Source organism: Didymella exigua, assembly GCF_010094145.1.
Source record: "Didymella exigua CBS 183.55 unplaced genomic scaffold M421scaffold_24, whole genome shotgun sequence".
Taxonomy (NCBI): Eukaryota; Fungi; Ascomycota; class Dothideomycetes; order Pleosporales; family Didymellaceae; genus Didymella; species Didymella exigua.
Genome location: NW_022984798.1, coordinates 165861 through 182022, shown reverse-complemented (window position 1 = coordinate 182022; position 16162 = coordinate 165861). Strand labels below are relative to the sequence as shown.

At 53.5% G+C, this 16162-nt stretch overlaps 4 protein-coding genes across 4 annotated transcripts; 3 read left to right on the top strand and 1 right to left on the bottom strand.

The window, feature by feature from the left end:
• The first annotated feature begins 2195 nt into the window (after positions 1-2195).
• M421DRAFT_224446 (uncharacterized protein) lies at positions 2196-2757 on the top strand. Its single transcript, XM_033588339.1, has one exon. The coding sequence runs from the start codon at positions 2367-2369 to the stop codon at positions 2685-2687; it is 321 nt and encodes a 106-aa protein (XP_033446329.1). The 5' UTR covers positions 2196-2366; the 3' UTR covers positions 2688-2757.
• A 5941-nt stretch (positions 2758-8698) lies between these two features.
• On the top strand, positions 8699-12435 carry M421DRAFT_68286 (ras GEF; the record flags this gene model as incomplete). The annotated part of the gene is made up of 2 exons (XM_033596498.1): positions 8699-9280; positions 9334-12435. 2 exons carry the CDS (start codon positions 8699-8701, stop codon positions 12433-12435), a joined length of 3684 nt encoding a protein of 1227 aa, XP_033446328.1.
• Positions 12436-12887: 452 nt separating this feature from the next.
• Positions 12888-13573, top strand: M421DRAFT_224398 (uncharacterized protein). Its single transcript, XM_033588337.1, has one exon. It carries the CDS (start codon positions 12992-12994, stop codon positions 13460-13462), a length of 471 nt encoding a protein of 156 aa, XP_033446327.1. The 5' UTR covers positions 12888-12991; the 3' UTR covers positions 13463-13573.
• Positions 13574-14030: 457 nt separating this feature from the next.
• Positions 14031-15167, bottom strand: M421DRAFT_21270 (putative extracellular dioxygenase; the record flags this gene model as incomplete). The annotated part of the gene is made up of 2 exons (XM_033588240.1): positions 14031-14923; positions 14978-15167. Coding segments are annotated over 2 exons (1083 nt in total), but the record flags the coding sequence as incomplete, so codon positions are not given.
• Between the last annotated feature and the right edge of the window lie 995 nt (positions 15168-16162).

Sequence of the window (16162 nt, the reverse complement as noted above, 5' to 3'; positions counted from 1 at the left end):
GATGTGGTGTATTGGGGGCTACGGTCTGTCTGGGAACATGCGGCAGCTGTCACATCGAGAAGCTCCACAGTGCGATGCAGGTTTGAGCGCGAAAAGATGGAGAATTGGGAATTCTTGGACGAGCTTCGGGGATTCATCAGTTGGCGCTGAGTGCGACGGGGATCATCATGCAGCTTGCTACGTACAGACAGGAACTAAGTCCTGCCCGCACCAGGTACAGCGCCGGAATACAAGCCCGCTCACCGAATGCACTGGGAAGACATTCGAGACTGTCCGGAAGCACTGAGCACTGCAACGAGCCACCTGCACATTATCTCTCATCTGCATAGACCCATTGAATCAACAGTAATTGAGCAGAGAGCTGACTCCCGTGTCCACGTGGCGTGAGTGGCATTCCGTAGCGAGTGTGGCTTTAAGCAACTGTCTCTGTTCAGCATGCGCGGGCAAGGCAGCGATCCGTTGTGGCTCGCTACGTATAATGACGGATTGTGGATTGTGCATCCAGCGTAGGCCGCTCGGAGCAACCGCTCGTGTAGGTAGTGCCCAGTCGGAAGTCAGACCCCTGTTCATTTCGATTCGTGCGAACAAAAACTTCAAGATGTGTTCTCGAAGCGAAACACTCTCATGTGACCTGTATCTTTCCTAGCCAAATATAACAGAACATGAGCATTCGTGGGAGATGTCTCTGGACACTGTAGAGGCTTGCTGCTGCTGACGCTGGGGTCTTGGCTTTTACCAATAGCACGCATACAGCACAGGCTGGCTCTGATGTGCGATGGGTCGAGCTTGTAGCAAGCCAGCGCGAGCGACATCGGAATGCCGCTCTTGCGAATACCAGAGAATCGAGGAATTACAGCCGATACAGCGAGTAAAGTGTTGATATTAGTAGTGAGCTCGAAGCGAGCGCTGAGTCTTCCTCCAGCGAGCCTGCGAGTCGTCTCAGGGTAAGGAGCTTCTACAGCATTACTTGTCCGTCCAAACTTGGTGATCCTTGACGAGTCACGGTTGACGTGGCTGAATGGGGTGGCTGGCAATCGGGTCTGATGCATCGTCCCCTGTTTTGGGACTATGCTGCGTCAAGACACCGTTTAATCTCGACGCTGGGGTACGAGTCGTTTCGCGAAAGACCGATGGCCCTGGTTTGTAGAAACAGTCCCAGCGTGTAATATTTGTTGATCGTGCGGGACATTGCTGTGCGCCTGCGAGATGGAGGCTTGCTGTGCATGTTTGCCGACTCGCTTCTTAAATGTAGAATGTGGGATATGTACGAGTCCAACTTGTCCAAGTGTGGCTGACTGTCTTCTTTCGAACGTGGTGGGAATCTAGAATCGTTACCAGCGTCTATGGCTGGACCACTGTCCACGGAAGCTGCAATTCTGCAGTGGCAGACTCGATTGGCGAATCTTCCAGGATAGAGGAGCTGGGCTAAGCGCCATAGATAGATGGTGCTGAGATGAATAGCGTCCCCATGCTGTGAGTTCGGTGAATTAACTTGCTTGTACCGACCTACCTAAGCTGGCGAGGTGTGTCCGTGATTTTGTTGGCGGCGTAGTAACAAAATACAGTCTCTATATGTTTGCGGTGGTGCTTTGTATCAGACGGTCATATGATTTCCTTACAGCTTCTCAAGTTCCAACAGAAAGCTGCATTTTAGTGTCTGACACGGTTCAAGTCGTTGTACAGAATACAAAGAGGGTCTGTCGAGTTTCTCTAGTGTACCTTCGTCTCCACCTCTTTCAGTCCCGCAGCATCTCGTTGCCCTCGAGCGATCTTGATCGACGGAGTGATGGGATGTTCGAGGCAGCTAGGTTGGGTGGTATATAGGGCGCATCTGTTCCATGTCATTGATGCAAATGAACCTACCAATGGGAATGGCAAGTGGGTAATGATGTGATGAAATGATGTGGAAGAGGATTCTGAGTGAGCAACTGAGAATGTTCTCAAGAGGACAAGGCCGTGGTACTTGACTATATGATCTCCATACCAGCCATCGACAAAATGTCTCAGATATACCTCTTGTGGTAGTACATGATACCCGAAATGGCGCTCTGAGACAACGGCATCGTTGGACCAGGCTAAGAATCCGAGGCTGAAGACGAAAGAGTGACACGAATAGGATCAAGCTATATGACCTCTATACCAGCTCTCGAAGCTGTACCCTCATTTTGCCTCTTGCAGCAGTGAACGGCAGCTCGTATGACTCTGTTCGACGATAAAGCCGTTGGGCTAGGCTGAGATGATGGGGCTGAAGGTGAAAGAGTAGGAAAGACTGCAACAAAACCCATATGATCTCCATAACAGCTATCCATACCTGAGCCTTGACTTTCTCCTTCTGGCATGTTCAGGAGCCTGGAAGGCGTTTTGAGATGAGTACGGAGGCTCTGTGGATGCAGGTTCTGGTCCAGGATCGCGACTATCGACATCGCGTCCTGCCGTATTTGCAATACGACCTGCAGGATCACCATATCCACAATCGACACCTGTCCTCAAACCTACCTTTTCTGGCAATTTGCAGCACCTGCGATGCTATTGCCGTCGCAATAGCTGCTGTCCTTGTATTACAGCATCCCAGAATAGCAACCTCGTGGAATTTCTACACGACAAAGTACGAGCTGGAGGAGATGCAGTCGTTCCGCCAATCAAAGGGCGACTTTGCCTCGGGAAGTGCTGTGCATCGGGTGTCGTGAGACGGTATTATAGGTATGCTGACCTATAGTGGATCGTATTATTTCCGACATACCTAGGCACGTGATGAATCCTATGAACAGGCGTTCGGCCGAGAGCGTTCGAGATGCAAATGTTATCCATCTGTGTCTCTTCTGCGTTCGATGAATTATTTTGCCGGATTGGTCCTCAGTATCAGCCAGTATTCTGGACGCACCGCTGGTTCTGGCATGGGTGGCTAGTAGCCCTACAGCATTGTAAACATGCGTGTTACAATCTCGGGATTGTTGTCCATCTTTACTTGCATATGCATTAAAGTGCCATACTTAAGACCGAGTTTGTAATGTGCTACCTGCGTAGATCCAGTGCCCACAGTGACGATCATACCCAGTGATCTGCAGGGAACACGTCGCTTTGCTGCTTTTTGAGCGATCTTAAAGAGGCCGCGAATAATTGTGGGTGCTATCTTAAATGTTTAAGGATTGACATGTCCGACCAAGAGTCACTGAAGAGCGTCGTCTTGCGAACACACCACAAGATGCGTCACAACCCCTGACCCGTCTGCGTCAGCATCTTATCGTCATCACATGCGCACGATCTTCTTGGCGGCGGATCATGACTGTGGGACGGTCACTGTGCCCCCATAGTATATGAGACTGATGATTTGGGTATGATCCGAAGAATCTGGTGTTGAGGCGAGGATTCGGGGCAGAGGACGATCGCACGCAACTATCTGCATCCGAACTCGTCCCTCAGATAACATGGTACCTGCGTAAGGCTGGAGATCCCAGTTGAGGAAGTTGCTGGCCTCAAAAGAATTTGCGGTTCTCGAATTGCCCAAAGCGGCGCAGCCCAGTAGCCCACAGTCCTTCGCTCGCGACCATCGTTGTCAGTCAGCGCTCATTACGGCCCTGGCGGATAACACGTGCTGGTTTCCATCATTTCCGCTGCGCCGCATTGCCGCCCCAGACACGATATTGGTGGTTGCGCAAAGGATTCTAAACAGCGACCAGGCTCCCGCCGATTGGGCGGCCTGTATACAAGGGGCTCCTGTGAAGGGAGTTCGTACGAGTAGATATCGGCGCGATGCTCAGCTCTTCTCTAGATGATCGTGTTTCATGTCATGCAGGACATCCATTTGCGTCGTAACTGCGTGCATGGTTGTGGTCCGTAACTGCGACTGACCATCACCTGCAGCTGTTGGAAGCTGTTACTGCAGCCACAAGATCGGAACGAAGTGATGCCGAGCCAGGTCCGTTACCAAATAATCACTTACCGGGCAAGTGCCGTGTACAAATGGTGAAGGGCATAGCGGGCTCATGGTCTATCGTTCTGAGATCACATGTTGATACCCATCAATAGCATCTCGTGTACCCACGTGTAAGTACCTATTCGGTACACTTTCTCTGTTTTCTCCTATTTGCCAGGTAGGCTTGCTGTGGGGGGCGCCTTGTACGTGCATCATCCACGTTGTCGAAGGACTGCCGGGGGCAATATGTGGATGCTCAGCGTGCAGGGTAGTTTGATGAACCTGGATGCTTGTCAGAATGACCCTTGAAGTGAATGTGACCGGGCGCGGAGTGTGCCGAGCTAACGTCTTACTTGCGCAGGCGAACTGACGACTCAGGTGACGAATCTGCCGTGTACGGGCCGCTTCATTTCCTTGTAAGCGGACACGAAATCGATATGCGCATTGTGCGCGCTGCGAGTACCCGGAGATACGAAGACCATCGGAGTAGCCGTGCCTCAGGGTCGCAGCTAGAGATGCTCACGTGACAATTATTCACGCACCTACGGTCCGCCGTCAAGCCTTTGCTCATCCCATGCCTCGGTATACATACATTGGACAGACTTCTGCTTTCGCAAAGCCGTGGTCGTTTCCCAAGTTCCCGGGTCGCTCACTCCACCCCGTGATTTAAGGCTAGGGCTTGCCTAGCGGGTATACTTTATACTACCTGAGTATTTGCAGTCCCGCTGCCAAGGCGGCTTCCTCATCAACGTGTGGACAGCTGCACCACCTCCTGCACCTCTTTCTATATGCTGAAATGTATAGAGAGGACCTAGCTGCAAAAGGTGACTTAGTTGCAGTTTGTGATTCCAACCATGTCTGCCCAGGTCACGGGGTGGAGTGAGCGTTTTGCAAACAACCCATAGGCGCGGGTGAGGAGAGTCGGTGGCTGTTTCAGACGACAGGGGTTAGTCGCCTCAAAAGGCAATCACCAATTTGCGCAGAACTCACAAGGCAAAGCCTGAGGCTCTACGCTTAACACGTCTGGAGAAGATCCTTCTACATTTGACATCTGGAGAAGATCTTCATATCTCGACTACTGCTTGCCAATAGAGTCGTGCGACTGGGCCCGAGCGCAACGTCGACATGACCTTGGAAAAGTTGGGCATGAGAGGTCGGCGATTTGATAGCGGCAGCTAGGGCATTGCCCCATGAACGGCGCGCCTTTTAGAGCTGTGCCATCTTCATCACCTCACAGCAAGACTTGTTGAGGACAACGCCAAAAAGTCTTCAGGCCGGAAGAAATAGCTCGGGACTGGTAGCAAATTGCGTCGACAATAGGATGCAGAATCCAAGCTGCACCTTGGTAGGCCACAGTATACATCATACAGACGGTGTAAACTTACTGCTCGGATTCGCACCAACCTGCAGATGGGAATCCACCCATTAGACACTCCGCCGTTATGCGCATTCCATTGTATGCAGTCATGCAGACTGCCGAGGGTCTGTCCACGGCTGCATCGGTAGGCTTGTAAGAGACCTGAATTGACAGAAGTTAGACAAGGTAAAGTTGGCATGGACCACGACGATCCTATGTCAAACGTCAAACTTCAATGCTATTGATAGCTGGGTTCGCAATTGCCGCTGCCGTGACAAGACTACATCATCGTATTCTTAGGTGATCTTCTGCCAGGACATCGATTTGTGGGCATGTACCGAGGCAGCCTTCGAGTTTGTGTTCGTGGCCCTGACCGCAGCAGCTTCTCTCCATCGCCTGGAATCGAACGCCACCTCAACATACTCTGGACCCTGGCGAGTGGGTACTGCAAAATGCATTGAACCTTCAAAAGAATGTCAGAACCTCAAAAGCAAGCAAGTTATGCATTTGGTGCGCAGAACAAGCACATGTGCCGGGAACTTGGTGAGAATTTGGTCGACCCTTGTGCAGATCGTGTCCCTTTGTAGACAAGCCTCGAGGACGTGCTGTCTCAGGGATGGCTTGTACGGATGCTTGCCGATACGTACAGAGATTCTCTTTCCGTCTGCAGCTTGGAGTAGTTGGTTTGCATTTATATAGATCTCACCTGAAAGCGTCCTTCCTCAACCCTATTTTCTAGGGGAGAGCTTGAGGTGATTTTGAGGACGACAGCAGTCGCGCCTAGAACGTGGGGAGACGGTATCTGCCCAGTTACGAGTATCGATGGCGCTCACTAAGAGCTCGTAATCATTGGTGGAGAGCGTCGACTAGCGAATCGCTCGTGAACGGGTTTGTTTTCGGCGTTGAGCGTTGCTTTTGGCCGCAGCAACGGGTTAGCAACTTTAGCAGGGACGCGACAACGCGTACCTAGGCGAAAGGGAGTCAAAATGCGTTCGGGCATTTTTGTAGCGTGTGAACAGCGCCTAATTGTACATCAGCTGTTGGTAAGCTCTTCCGTGAAGGAGGGGTATGGAGCAGACCATGCCTCCTTTGATCGACTTGAGAGTCGAGGAGAAGTGTGCTCAGTCTGCAGCAATGGTTGCACAGCATCAACACCATGCAAGCAGCGTTTGAGCGCTGCGCTGCACGTGTGGGTTTGTTGCAACTTCAACCAACGCTTGTCATCATACTTCAGATTTCCAACCGTTGGCGAGATTTCCGGTGAATATTTACGCAATCATGCAGTGACGGTCAGGACGGATCATCCTCCGTCGCCTTTCCGTGCGTCCTCGATGTGTGCTCTTGGGGTTCCCCAAGGGATCAGTCTGGCAGTAGCAGGGCGTTCGGCGGGTCAGGCCATCGAAGACATTTGAGCTCTTCAAGTGGGCGCAAAGGCTATACAGAGTGGAGCTGCAAATGGATACTCGCACGCATCGAGATGCTCCTTGCCGCGGCATGGCGTGGAGGGAACTGCTGCCCTTGAGAGCCGCTTCGCTCGAATGGTGCGACAAACTGCAGATCCGACGAGCCATAGGGCTTGCCTCTTCGACTCTGTCGAATTCATGCGATATTAGGGATTGCAGCAATTGGCTTTTGCGGAACATTTCGCGCGACAGCCAATGAATAGATTGCCTTGCCGTGCAGGAGACAAGCCCCGGGGAGCGATTAGAAGTGTCCGCCATGGCAGCCGGGGGTCGAGTGCCGTCCGGGACATGCCCTTCTTGAACTAGACAGCTCGAGCCAGCTAGTGGATCCCTGCCGCCTCAGGACAGGGAAGAGTGACCGGCGCGCGGGCTTTTGGTGGAGTATGACATTGACAAGCAGCCTCGCGCATCAACCCTGCTTGGCCAGGCGTGTGCTTGCTGCGCGGGCCTCCATGCAGGCTACCGCACTTGTGACAGGCAGTTCGAGTCACGGCGATGCTGCCAGAGATGTCATGACCTTGGGCGTGTGCTTGCGGGGATCTGGATGGGTAGTGACTCTCCATGGTGAGAGCGCGCAGCATTGCCATCGAGTCGTGTATAGATTCTTCACGCCGGGCTGCCGGCTCGGACGCGACCACACACGATCATACGCGACTACACACGATCATACGCGAACTGCTCAACGTTTGATTATCGAAGGTGCAAGCGCAAGGGAACGGGGGCCGGGGAGAATTCACTGGCCTCCCTCGTGAGCACGGCCTGGAATGAGCGAATCGTGATCCAGTGCCGGCGGCCAAGGCATCGTCGAGGTTGGTTACGACGCTACGAAGTACAGGGGGCACCATCAACGCTCCCTGGCCGCTCATCCCTGCCGCGCCCTGACAGCATGCGGCGTGCGTATTCATTACGCCCATGTCGGGCCCTGGAGGTTTTCGAGCTTGCGCTCAAGACGGCAGTCTGGTGCAGGTCGTGGGTCGCGGATTCGTCGCCGACTGAGCAATAATAGTGCTGGTGCCCTGCGAACATCATAGCAGTTCTCCCACTACTGCCTGACTGCCTCCTCGCTGCGTGAAGGCTCACCTCTCCAACCAAATCGTGTTGCTTGTGGTGCATGTTGTGTTTTCTGTCGCTCCTTCCCTGGGTCGCTTCACCACACCACGACCGCCGTTGACAAGTAAGACCCCACGCCTGGTCACTCCCTGCGCTCGACTCCACTGCAGGTCCGACCCTTGCAGCAAGCCCACTGTCCCTTCCTCGAGTACCTACCGACACTAGAAGGCCGCCACTGTCACCAAGGTGCCGCGTATCGAGCATCTGCCCCTCCTTATCACCGCCTGTTATCCGGACGGCTTCGTTCACGAGAGACAGACTGCGTCTGAGACCTCGCCAATCGCTCGCTATCCGCGTCACTACTCTGTTCCAGCGCTGCTCGGCGCATTGAACGCAGCTGGCTGTTTCACGACGAACACTGACACCGGTTGTTCAATTCACCGTCCCCAATTAGGTAATTGACCTTTCTTCGCCGTGAAAGCAACACGCTGGCCGCGCATTTGAATTGGCATTGGCACTCGAGCGCATTCACAGCGCCGCCACCACCATCGCGACACGGTCACTGTTTGTTGCATTCGATGCGCCGCCTCTTGCTCGTCGCCTATATCCAACACATTCCTTCACCACGTTCCAACTGGGTGGCGCCATTCCTGACCCAACCCACCGTCTCGATCACAATAATAACATAGTGACAGATACCGAACAACATCGAGAGTACACATCGTCAAAACAAACGGACCCCTCTTCACGATATCAACAACAGATCGCGCTGGTGCGATTGGAACGACTGAACACCACGGTTCGACCGAAATTAGATCTTGCTTCGATGCTGCGGCATATCGAAGTCGCGGCATCCAATTAGCGACTCTCATTCCGGACCCCGTTGTCCACTGTCTTCCGCAACCCAATTGAAGGATGAGCGACTACACCATGGATTCTGAAGAGGTGGAAACGTACTCGAGTGATAGGGTTGCGCCTCTTAACATCTCCAAGTCGCCTAGGAAGTTGCACACCGGTGTCTACGGCCACAACCGCCAGTCGTCATCACGCGCTCTCTCCATACGGTTACAATCACAGTCCCAGATCTCGCCGCCATTGACACCTACAACAATCGAACACTCGAGCACACAACAAATCACAGCCCAGCCAATCTTCCACCACTACTTACGCGCCTTCTACCACTACGTTCCGACTTCAACAGTATCCTCTTCGACTGACGAATCGTCAATAACAGTGGCGATCAAACAGGGCGACGTGATCCTGGTGCACTCGGTACACCCGAATGGGTGGGCTGACGGTACGCTTCTTGGATCTGGAGCACGTGGATGGCTGCCCACCAACTACTGCGAACCGTACGACCACCCTACAATACGCAACCTCCTCAATGCTTTGACACATCTATGGGACCTCGTTCGTGATGGCGAGAGTGGAAACCTGGTTGCATTCACCAAACAGGATTACGTTAGGGGAATGATCGCTGGTATACGGTTCTTCCTGGTAAGTCTCAGCTAATGCATCAGGTCATCTTCATGTCAGCTCATAATGAATAGGAAAGGACCGACTGTCTATCCAGGGACTCACATCTTATCGTCGCGCACATTGGCTTGCGACGTATGCGAAAAGGTCTCCTCGGTGATCTGTCGACACTCGTGAAGACTGCCAAGAAGCTGCAGGAGACATTGCACACCAACGAGGATGCCGCATCGGTTTTCGAGCAGCTGGACGAGCTCGTGCTTAAGTCCTTTAAGCTTGTCACACGAGCGGTCCGATTCCTCGATATCTGGGCGACAGACGCTGTCTCATTATCGTTCGAGCTGAAAGACAGGAGCACACAACGGCCACTCACACCCCCGGCTGACTCTGCTGACACTGTCGTGTTACCAGTGAACGATAGCTTACCAGCCAATCAGTCCGAGTCGCCGGTCGCACAAGCGTCCGTTCTAGCGCATGATGACCTGGACTCCGCTACAACACAGCCAGCACGAAACCTTAATCGTCTTTCTGTTGCGTTCTCGATACCCTCCGAATCCGACTCACTACAGTCGCCCATTCAACCTACTCAGCCCCAGACGCAGGTTAAGAGGCTCTCTGTCACCCATCGGCTGTCGTATACAGGAGCATCACCGGGTGCCCGCAAGGAGAACCTTGCGTCAGAACGGCTGAACACTGCTCAAGACGCCTTCCTGGGTTTCATTGGATCTTTCATCGGGCTGCATCTCCAGTCGAGATCTTCCGAAGAGCTCGCTCATATTACCCAGGAGTCCGTCGTTGCTTGTCGCCAGCTACTTACTATTATTGAAGAAGTATGGGAACGCGACTCAAGGAGATCGAAGGCTTTGGAAGAATCGAGAGACAACATGTACTCGCGACTTACTGAACTAGTGCAAGCGACCAAGGACATGTTCAACTCTTCGGACGCCGACATGGATGAGGCAGTCTTCACACCGAGCTCTGGAACGCAGCTTGTTGCTGCTGCGACCAGTTGTGTGCGATCCTCCGGCGACTGTGTCGCCAAAGCTCGTCTGGTCATCGAGAAGATTGGAGACTTTGAGTTCGAGACAGCCGGCTTGGGACTGTCGCAATCCATCTTCGAGCAGATTGAACCTGCTGAGCCCCGAGACGATGTTGACCCGACACAGAAGGTCTCAGAGTCAGTCATGGAGATTGATAAGCCTCTACCTGCGCCACCTACTGAGAAGCAGGAGACTTTGGCTCTTGTAATCACAGCAGAGTCAAAGCCACTGCCCGACATCCCTGAGCAGTCGCCTTCAAATACAGAGAGCCTCGAGCTGCCACCCACTATCCCTGCCGCCATTGCAGAGAGCCCAGATAGCCCGACAGCACTCTCTTTCACATCATCACTGCAGCCTGTGAACGAAGATCATGCCGTCACCTCGGATGAGATTGCGACGCACGAGCCCACTGGAAGCCCAGCCGGCGTCACATCATCTACTACAAAAGCAACAAGGAGTGACAGCGTCAACGCTTCGGTGGCGGACTCCAGCAGCACTTTCCACTTCAGCATCGGCAATGGTAGCGTTATTTCTCACACATCCACGCGAGCCACTACTCCAGATCACGTGCCTAATAAGAAACAGAGTCATCAGACTCTGGGAAGTAGCTTCGGTAGCTCATCTGAGCTCCGCTCGTTGGCGATTGAAGACGTCGCTGCTGGTGAAGAGCACTTGCTGGAGACCACATTTGTACATGAACTTGTGTATAACAAGGAAGGTCAAATATCTGGCGGATCCCTTCCTGCCCTTGTGGAACAGCTCACCACGCATGAATCAACACCGGACGCCGTCTTCGTGACAACGTTCTACCTCACCTTCCGTCTCTTCACAACGCCGATTGAATTAGCTCAGAGCCTGATTGACCGTTTCGACTACATTGGCGACAGCCAAGCAGTCGGCGTTCCAGTCCGCCTCAGGGTCTACAACGTCTTCAAGGGTTGGCTCGAGAGTCACTGGTCAGCCGACAGCGACCCAACTGCCTTGGGTTTGATCTTGTCATTCGCAACTGGAAAGCTCCGAATTTCTCTGCCGGCAGCAGGCAAACGTCTTGCAGAGCTCACCTCCAAGGTTACGGAGGTCCGTGCTGGCGCTCTTGTCCCTCGACTCGTCTCTTCCATTGGCAAGACTGGGGTGTCGAACACGATCTTTTCAGCCAACGACAACGGCACTCCCTCGCCCATCATCACCAAGAGCCAGCTCAACGCTCTCAGGGCTAGCAAGGAGGGTCGCACCCAATGCACCATCCTGGATTTTGACCCCATGGAGTTGGCCAGGCAATTTACCATCATCGAGTCCAAGCTGTTCTGTGCTATCCAACCAGAGGAGCTCCTGGCTCTGGAGTGGACTAAGAAAAGCGACTCGAAGGCTGTAAATGTCAAAGCCATGTCAAAGCTATCGACTGATTTGGCCAATTTGGTCGCGGATACCATCCTACATCTGGAGGATGCAAAGAAGCGCGCTGTCATGATTAAGCACTGGGTAAAGATCGCAGCCAAGTGCTTGGAGCTCAACAACTACGATTCGCTTATGGCCATCATCTGCTCTTTGAACTCATCAATGGTTATGCGTCTGAGGAAGACCTGGGAGCTTGTTTCCGCAAAAACCAAGATCCGCCTAGACGAGCTAAAGACTATCACTGACGTCGGACGTAACTACGCAGTTCTTCGCCAAAGGCTCCAGAACCACGTCGCCCCTTGCATTCCTTTTGTGGGAATCTATCTTACTGATCTCACCTTTGTCGATGTTGGCAATGGCACTACTCGCCAGCTTCCTGGCGAGTCCGGATCTGATAGCGTGTCTGTGATCAACTTCGACAAGCACATGAAGACAGCCAAGATCATCGGTCAGTTGCAATCATTCCAGGTTCCTTACCGCCTAGTTACCGTGCCTGAGATGCAGGACTGGATGGAGACGCAAATCCAGCGTGTTCGATCAAGCGATCAAGCCAACGTTCAGAGCTATTACCGTCGCTCACTCCTCCTCGAGCCACGAGAGCTCCAGCACTCTATCAGGGGCTCTCCATCCGTGGACAACAGTTCCCAGAGCACACTCACTGCCGAGAGCCGCACCACTTCTCGAGACAAATTCGAGTTCCTTAACTTCAACTTCTCCACCAACAGCCTAATGAAGGGCGCATAGACTTGTTACCAGGCGCACACAGGCGCCTTCTTACTTTTGGATACCCATCATACTACACACGCCAATCCGGCATCTCATATCTGGTAAAGGCGTTCAGGCGCCTGTCGACCCAGCATATTTTCATGTTACGTCGCAGATAAGTTTCATTTACCATCTGCTTTCACTGTTCTATACCACTGCTTTATTGGAGACCTGTACATGATGGGACGGAGTTCAGAACGGATACGCCGCACGGCAGCCATGAATCACTGGCGCAGGCGTTCAAAAGCAACGACTGAAAAGGCCGCAAGCCGCAAGCAGTTTTGTGTAGTCATGTTATTCATGTGCATATACATTAAGAGGCATCTGCCGATCAATGAACAATCATCGAACAAATCTGCGTATAACTACACTTGCTTCGTGACAAGGTCTTGGTGTTGAGCTCGGCTCGTCGCTGCGACGTTCAGCAACCCCGCCGTGCGGCTGCCCCTCCAACTTGCGCAATCGCAGCTGCAGCTTTCCAGCTTCTACAAAGCACTTGCACAACCCAAGCGATTGCAGTTCAGCACACGCATCCATGATGCCGCAAGAACTCCTTATCGACGTCCGCTCGCCCCTCGAATTCTCCACAGGTCCCCTCGTCTCCGACATCGCACCCACCGTCAATATCGAATACACATCCATCGATTCGCTGGCCGATATCTATGCGCTGCAAAATATCGCCGTCAGCAAGGATGACCATATCACACTATATTGTCGCTCTGGTAGAAGGAGCGATATCGCGAAGACGAGGCTCGAGCAGTTAGGGTATAAGCGTGTGAGGGATATTGGCGGGTTCGAGGACGCGCGGAGGACGCTGGACAGGGAGACTGTTGCGAGGCAATTGGACGGGATGACGGGAGATGATGATACGGGAGCCCAGGACGCTGGTACTGGCGCTGCCGCGAGCAAGAATGATGGCAGAGAAGAGGTCAGGCAGAAGAGTTTGGATGCGCTCCTGGCTGGGCTGAAGGAGTGTGGTGAGTTAGAGAGGGCTAGTGGAGCTTAGAGCACAGGGTTTGAGAAGGCTGTCAACATGATGGCTTGGATCGAAGGTCAATTGACAGAATAAGAAGGGAATATGAAAGCGCAAGTGGAGGCTCTCGATATGGAAGAGGGTGAAGCATAGAGGATAAGAGATGTCACAGTCGTGGCGAGGTGTTGAATGTCAAATGATTGCATTTGGGTATAATGTAAAGGTAAATACCAGATTCCCTAACGAGTGTGTAAAGTTGGTTCAAAACTGCTCCTTCGCTATGCTTTTCGCTAATTGCTGCTCAGTGCTCAATCTATACAAGCGACGACAATTGACTGTCCAGTTGCCGGGACAGATCGTCCTGCTTCTGAGCCTGCTGGTGCTGGCCCTGCTTCTGACTCTGCTGCTGCTGCTGCTGCTGCTGCTGCTGCTGGCCCTTTCCACCCTGAGGGGCCTTCGGGTGAGCGGCGCTGGAGGTAGCGGAGGAGGCGACGGCAGAGAAGGTGGCGACAGTAGCGGAAGAGACAACGGTGAGCAAGGTGGAGCCTGCAGCGACGCTAGTGGCGCTGCTGGAAGAGACCGTACCGGAGGAGACGGCGCCGGAGGGGGCGGCGCCGGAGGGCATAGCACCGGTAGGAGCGCCGCCAGTGCTGTTGCCACCAGGACCACCGCCACCCATGTTGGAGTTGGAGTTGGCAACACCGCCCTCAGCATAGAGGTTGACAGCAGGAGAGATGTCGTGAGAAGCACCGGTGTCCATGCCGAATGCCAACCATCCGAAGACACCCTCAGAAACATCGTCGCCGAGCAAGACGTACTCGATCATAGGGTCGACATCCTCGGCCTCCTCACCGAGAATGGAATCATCGGCGTTCTCGGTGATACTCTGGGTGTTGCCGGCGTAGGGCTCAACGGCCTCGACGAGACTGATGAGGTCCTGGTCGAAGAACATTTGTCCAACGTGGGACATAGAGTTGCCGGCCAGAGTGTTGTTTGCGTTGACAGTCGCGTTGAGAGTGTGGGTCATGACGTGGATGTGGGTGGCACGGCCAGTGTAGTGTCCGGGGAAGGTGGTGTCGAACTGCACAACACCGCTGTCGTCGGCCTGGTTGATACCACGGAGGAAGGTGGCGTCGATGTTGGAGGCGTCAGAGCTGTCACCGTTGCCGCTGGCGACGACACCAGAGTAGACACCAGTGGAGTTGCAGTGCCACAGCTCGATGTAGACCGAGGGGACGGGCTCGCAGGTGTTGACATCGATGACCTGGATGTCGAGGTGCAGAGGCACACCCTCCTGCTCTTCAGTGATGTCCTCACGGATCAGCTCGCCCTGAACCCAGTAGGGACCCTGGGTGACCTCAGGAGTGAGGATGCAGGAGTTGTTGCCGGTGAAGAGAATAGAGGGGTCGGTGTCGGCGGTGATGCCAGTCAGATTGGAGGCGTGGGAGGTACCGATGACGGTGTCAAGGTCACGAGCGCGAAGGTAGTTCTTCTCTGCAGACTTTGTTAGCTATCATGCTCCTGTCCACATTGTGGTGTTGGACGTACTCTCATCGATGGCACGCTTAGCACGCATCTTCTTGACCTCGAGGCTACGGCGGTGAGCCATAGCGAGGTCATTGCCGCGAGCCTTCAGGGTGTCTGCGCAGTGGGCAAGAGAGCGCTTGTGAGTGCTCAAGTAGTCGCGACGCTGAGCGATTTCACGAGCATGCTCCTCAGGGGAGTCGCCGGGGTGAGCAGTAGACTGCTGAGCGAGGAGAGCGGCTCCAGCGAGGGCGGTAATGAATCTCATGTTGAAAGATGACTTGTGGAGGAGAAGTGAATGGCTTGTTGTGAAGAAGTAAAGATGCTGATGATGATAGTTGTATAGAGGCCTGGGTTCTTCAAGCTTTATATTACAGCATACCGAAGCAGACGCTGCTTTGGGCGGCGGACATGCCACATCCAAAGCCTCGCTCAATCAGGCTGAGTCGTCACCAAGCATACGCAAGGCAACTGGGTTGAACACTGGCGCCCGACTTGGCAGGAGACATGCTTGGCGGTGCGAGATGAGATCTCCAAACTTCGATGTCCCCGGATTCTGATGGCGCTGTGCGGTTTTTGGTTTTTGCTGGTATCGATGCAACCACGAAAGAGCAATCTTTCTGAGCTCATGTGTCTCCCTTCTGCTCTCGTCGTATAGGCATAACAGCACTGTGTACTCCAGCACACTCTCCAGATCAGGCTGGTCAACACAGCCTCCGTCGCTCATGCAAATCCGTTCATGCCCGTGCCCTGTTTCTTCCTCGCCTTAGTTTCGTTTCAAACACTGCGCCCACCTCTTTGACACACGTGAGCCGCTGCAAACCAATGATCCTTCTTGCAATGCAAAGCGGATGAGCGGCCCAGCCCAGCTCAGCGATCCATCGTAACATGGGCCTTTTGGTGTTGTGACGCGTCTTGCACGGGTTTGTCCTGTATACGCGTCCTAAACGCTTGGCAACTAAGCTGAGGGCGGTAAGGCTGGTGGATCAACTGCCGAATTTTAACCTTTGTTGATGGTCCTGAATGTCCCACTGCGGTGGACAGCCAATGAATGAATCTCAAATTACGCAGGTCCACGACATTTGACATTGATGGCGGTGCAGAAGGCAGGCGGAGTGACTTGGCATGGGAGCTTGACTTGAAGTCAAGCATGCTAGCGTACCAGACCAGACGTGCTACGACTCTGCATCTTTTCTGGTTCTGGCTATC

Excerpts from the sequence above, each read along its gene's own strand:
- M421DRAFT_224446 (XM_033588339.1), top strand. The coding sequence starts at position 2,367 with ATGAGTACGGAGGCTCTGTGGATGCAGGTTCTGGTCCAGGATCGCGAC.
- M421DRAFT_224398 (XM_033588337.1), top strand. The coding sequence starts at position 12,992 with ATGATGCCGCAAGAACTCCTTATCGACGTCCGCTCGCCCCTCGAATTC.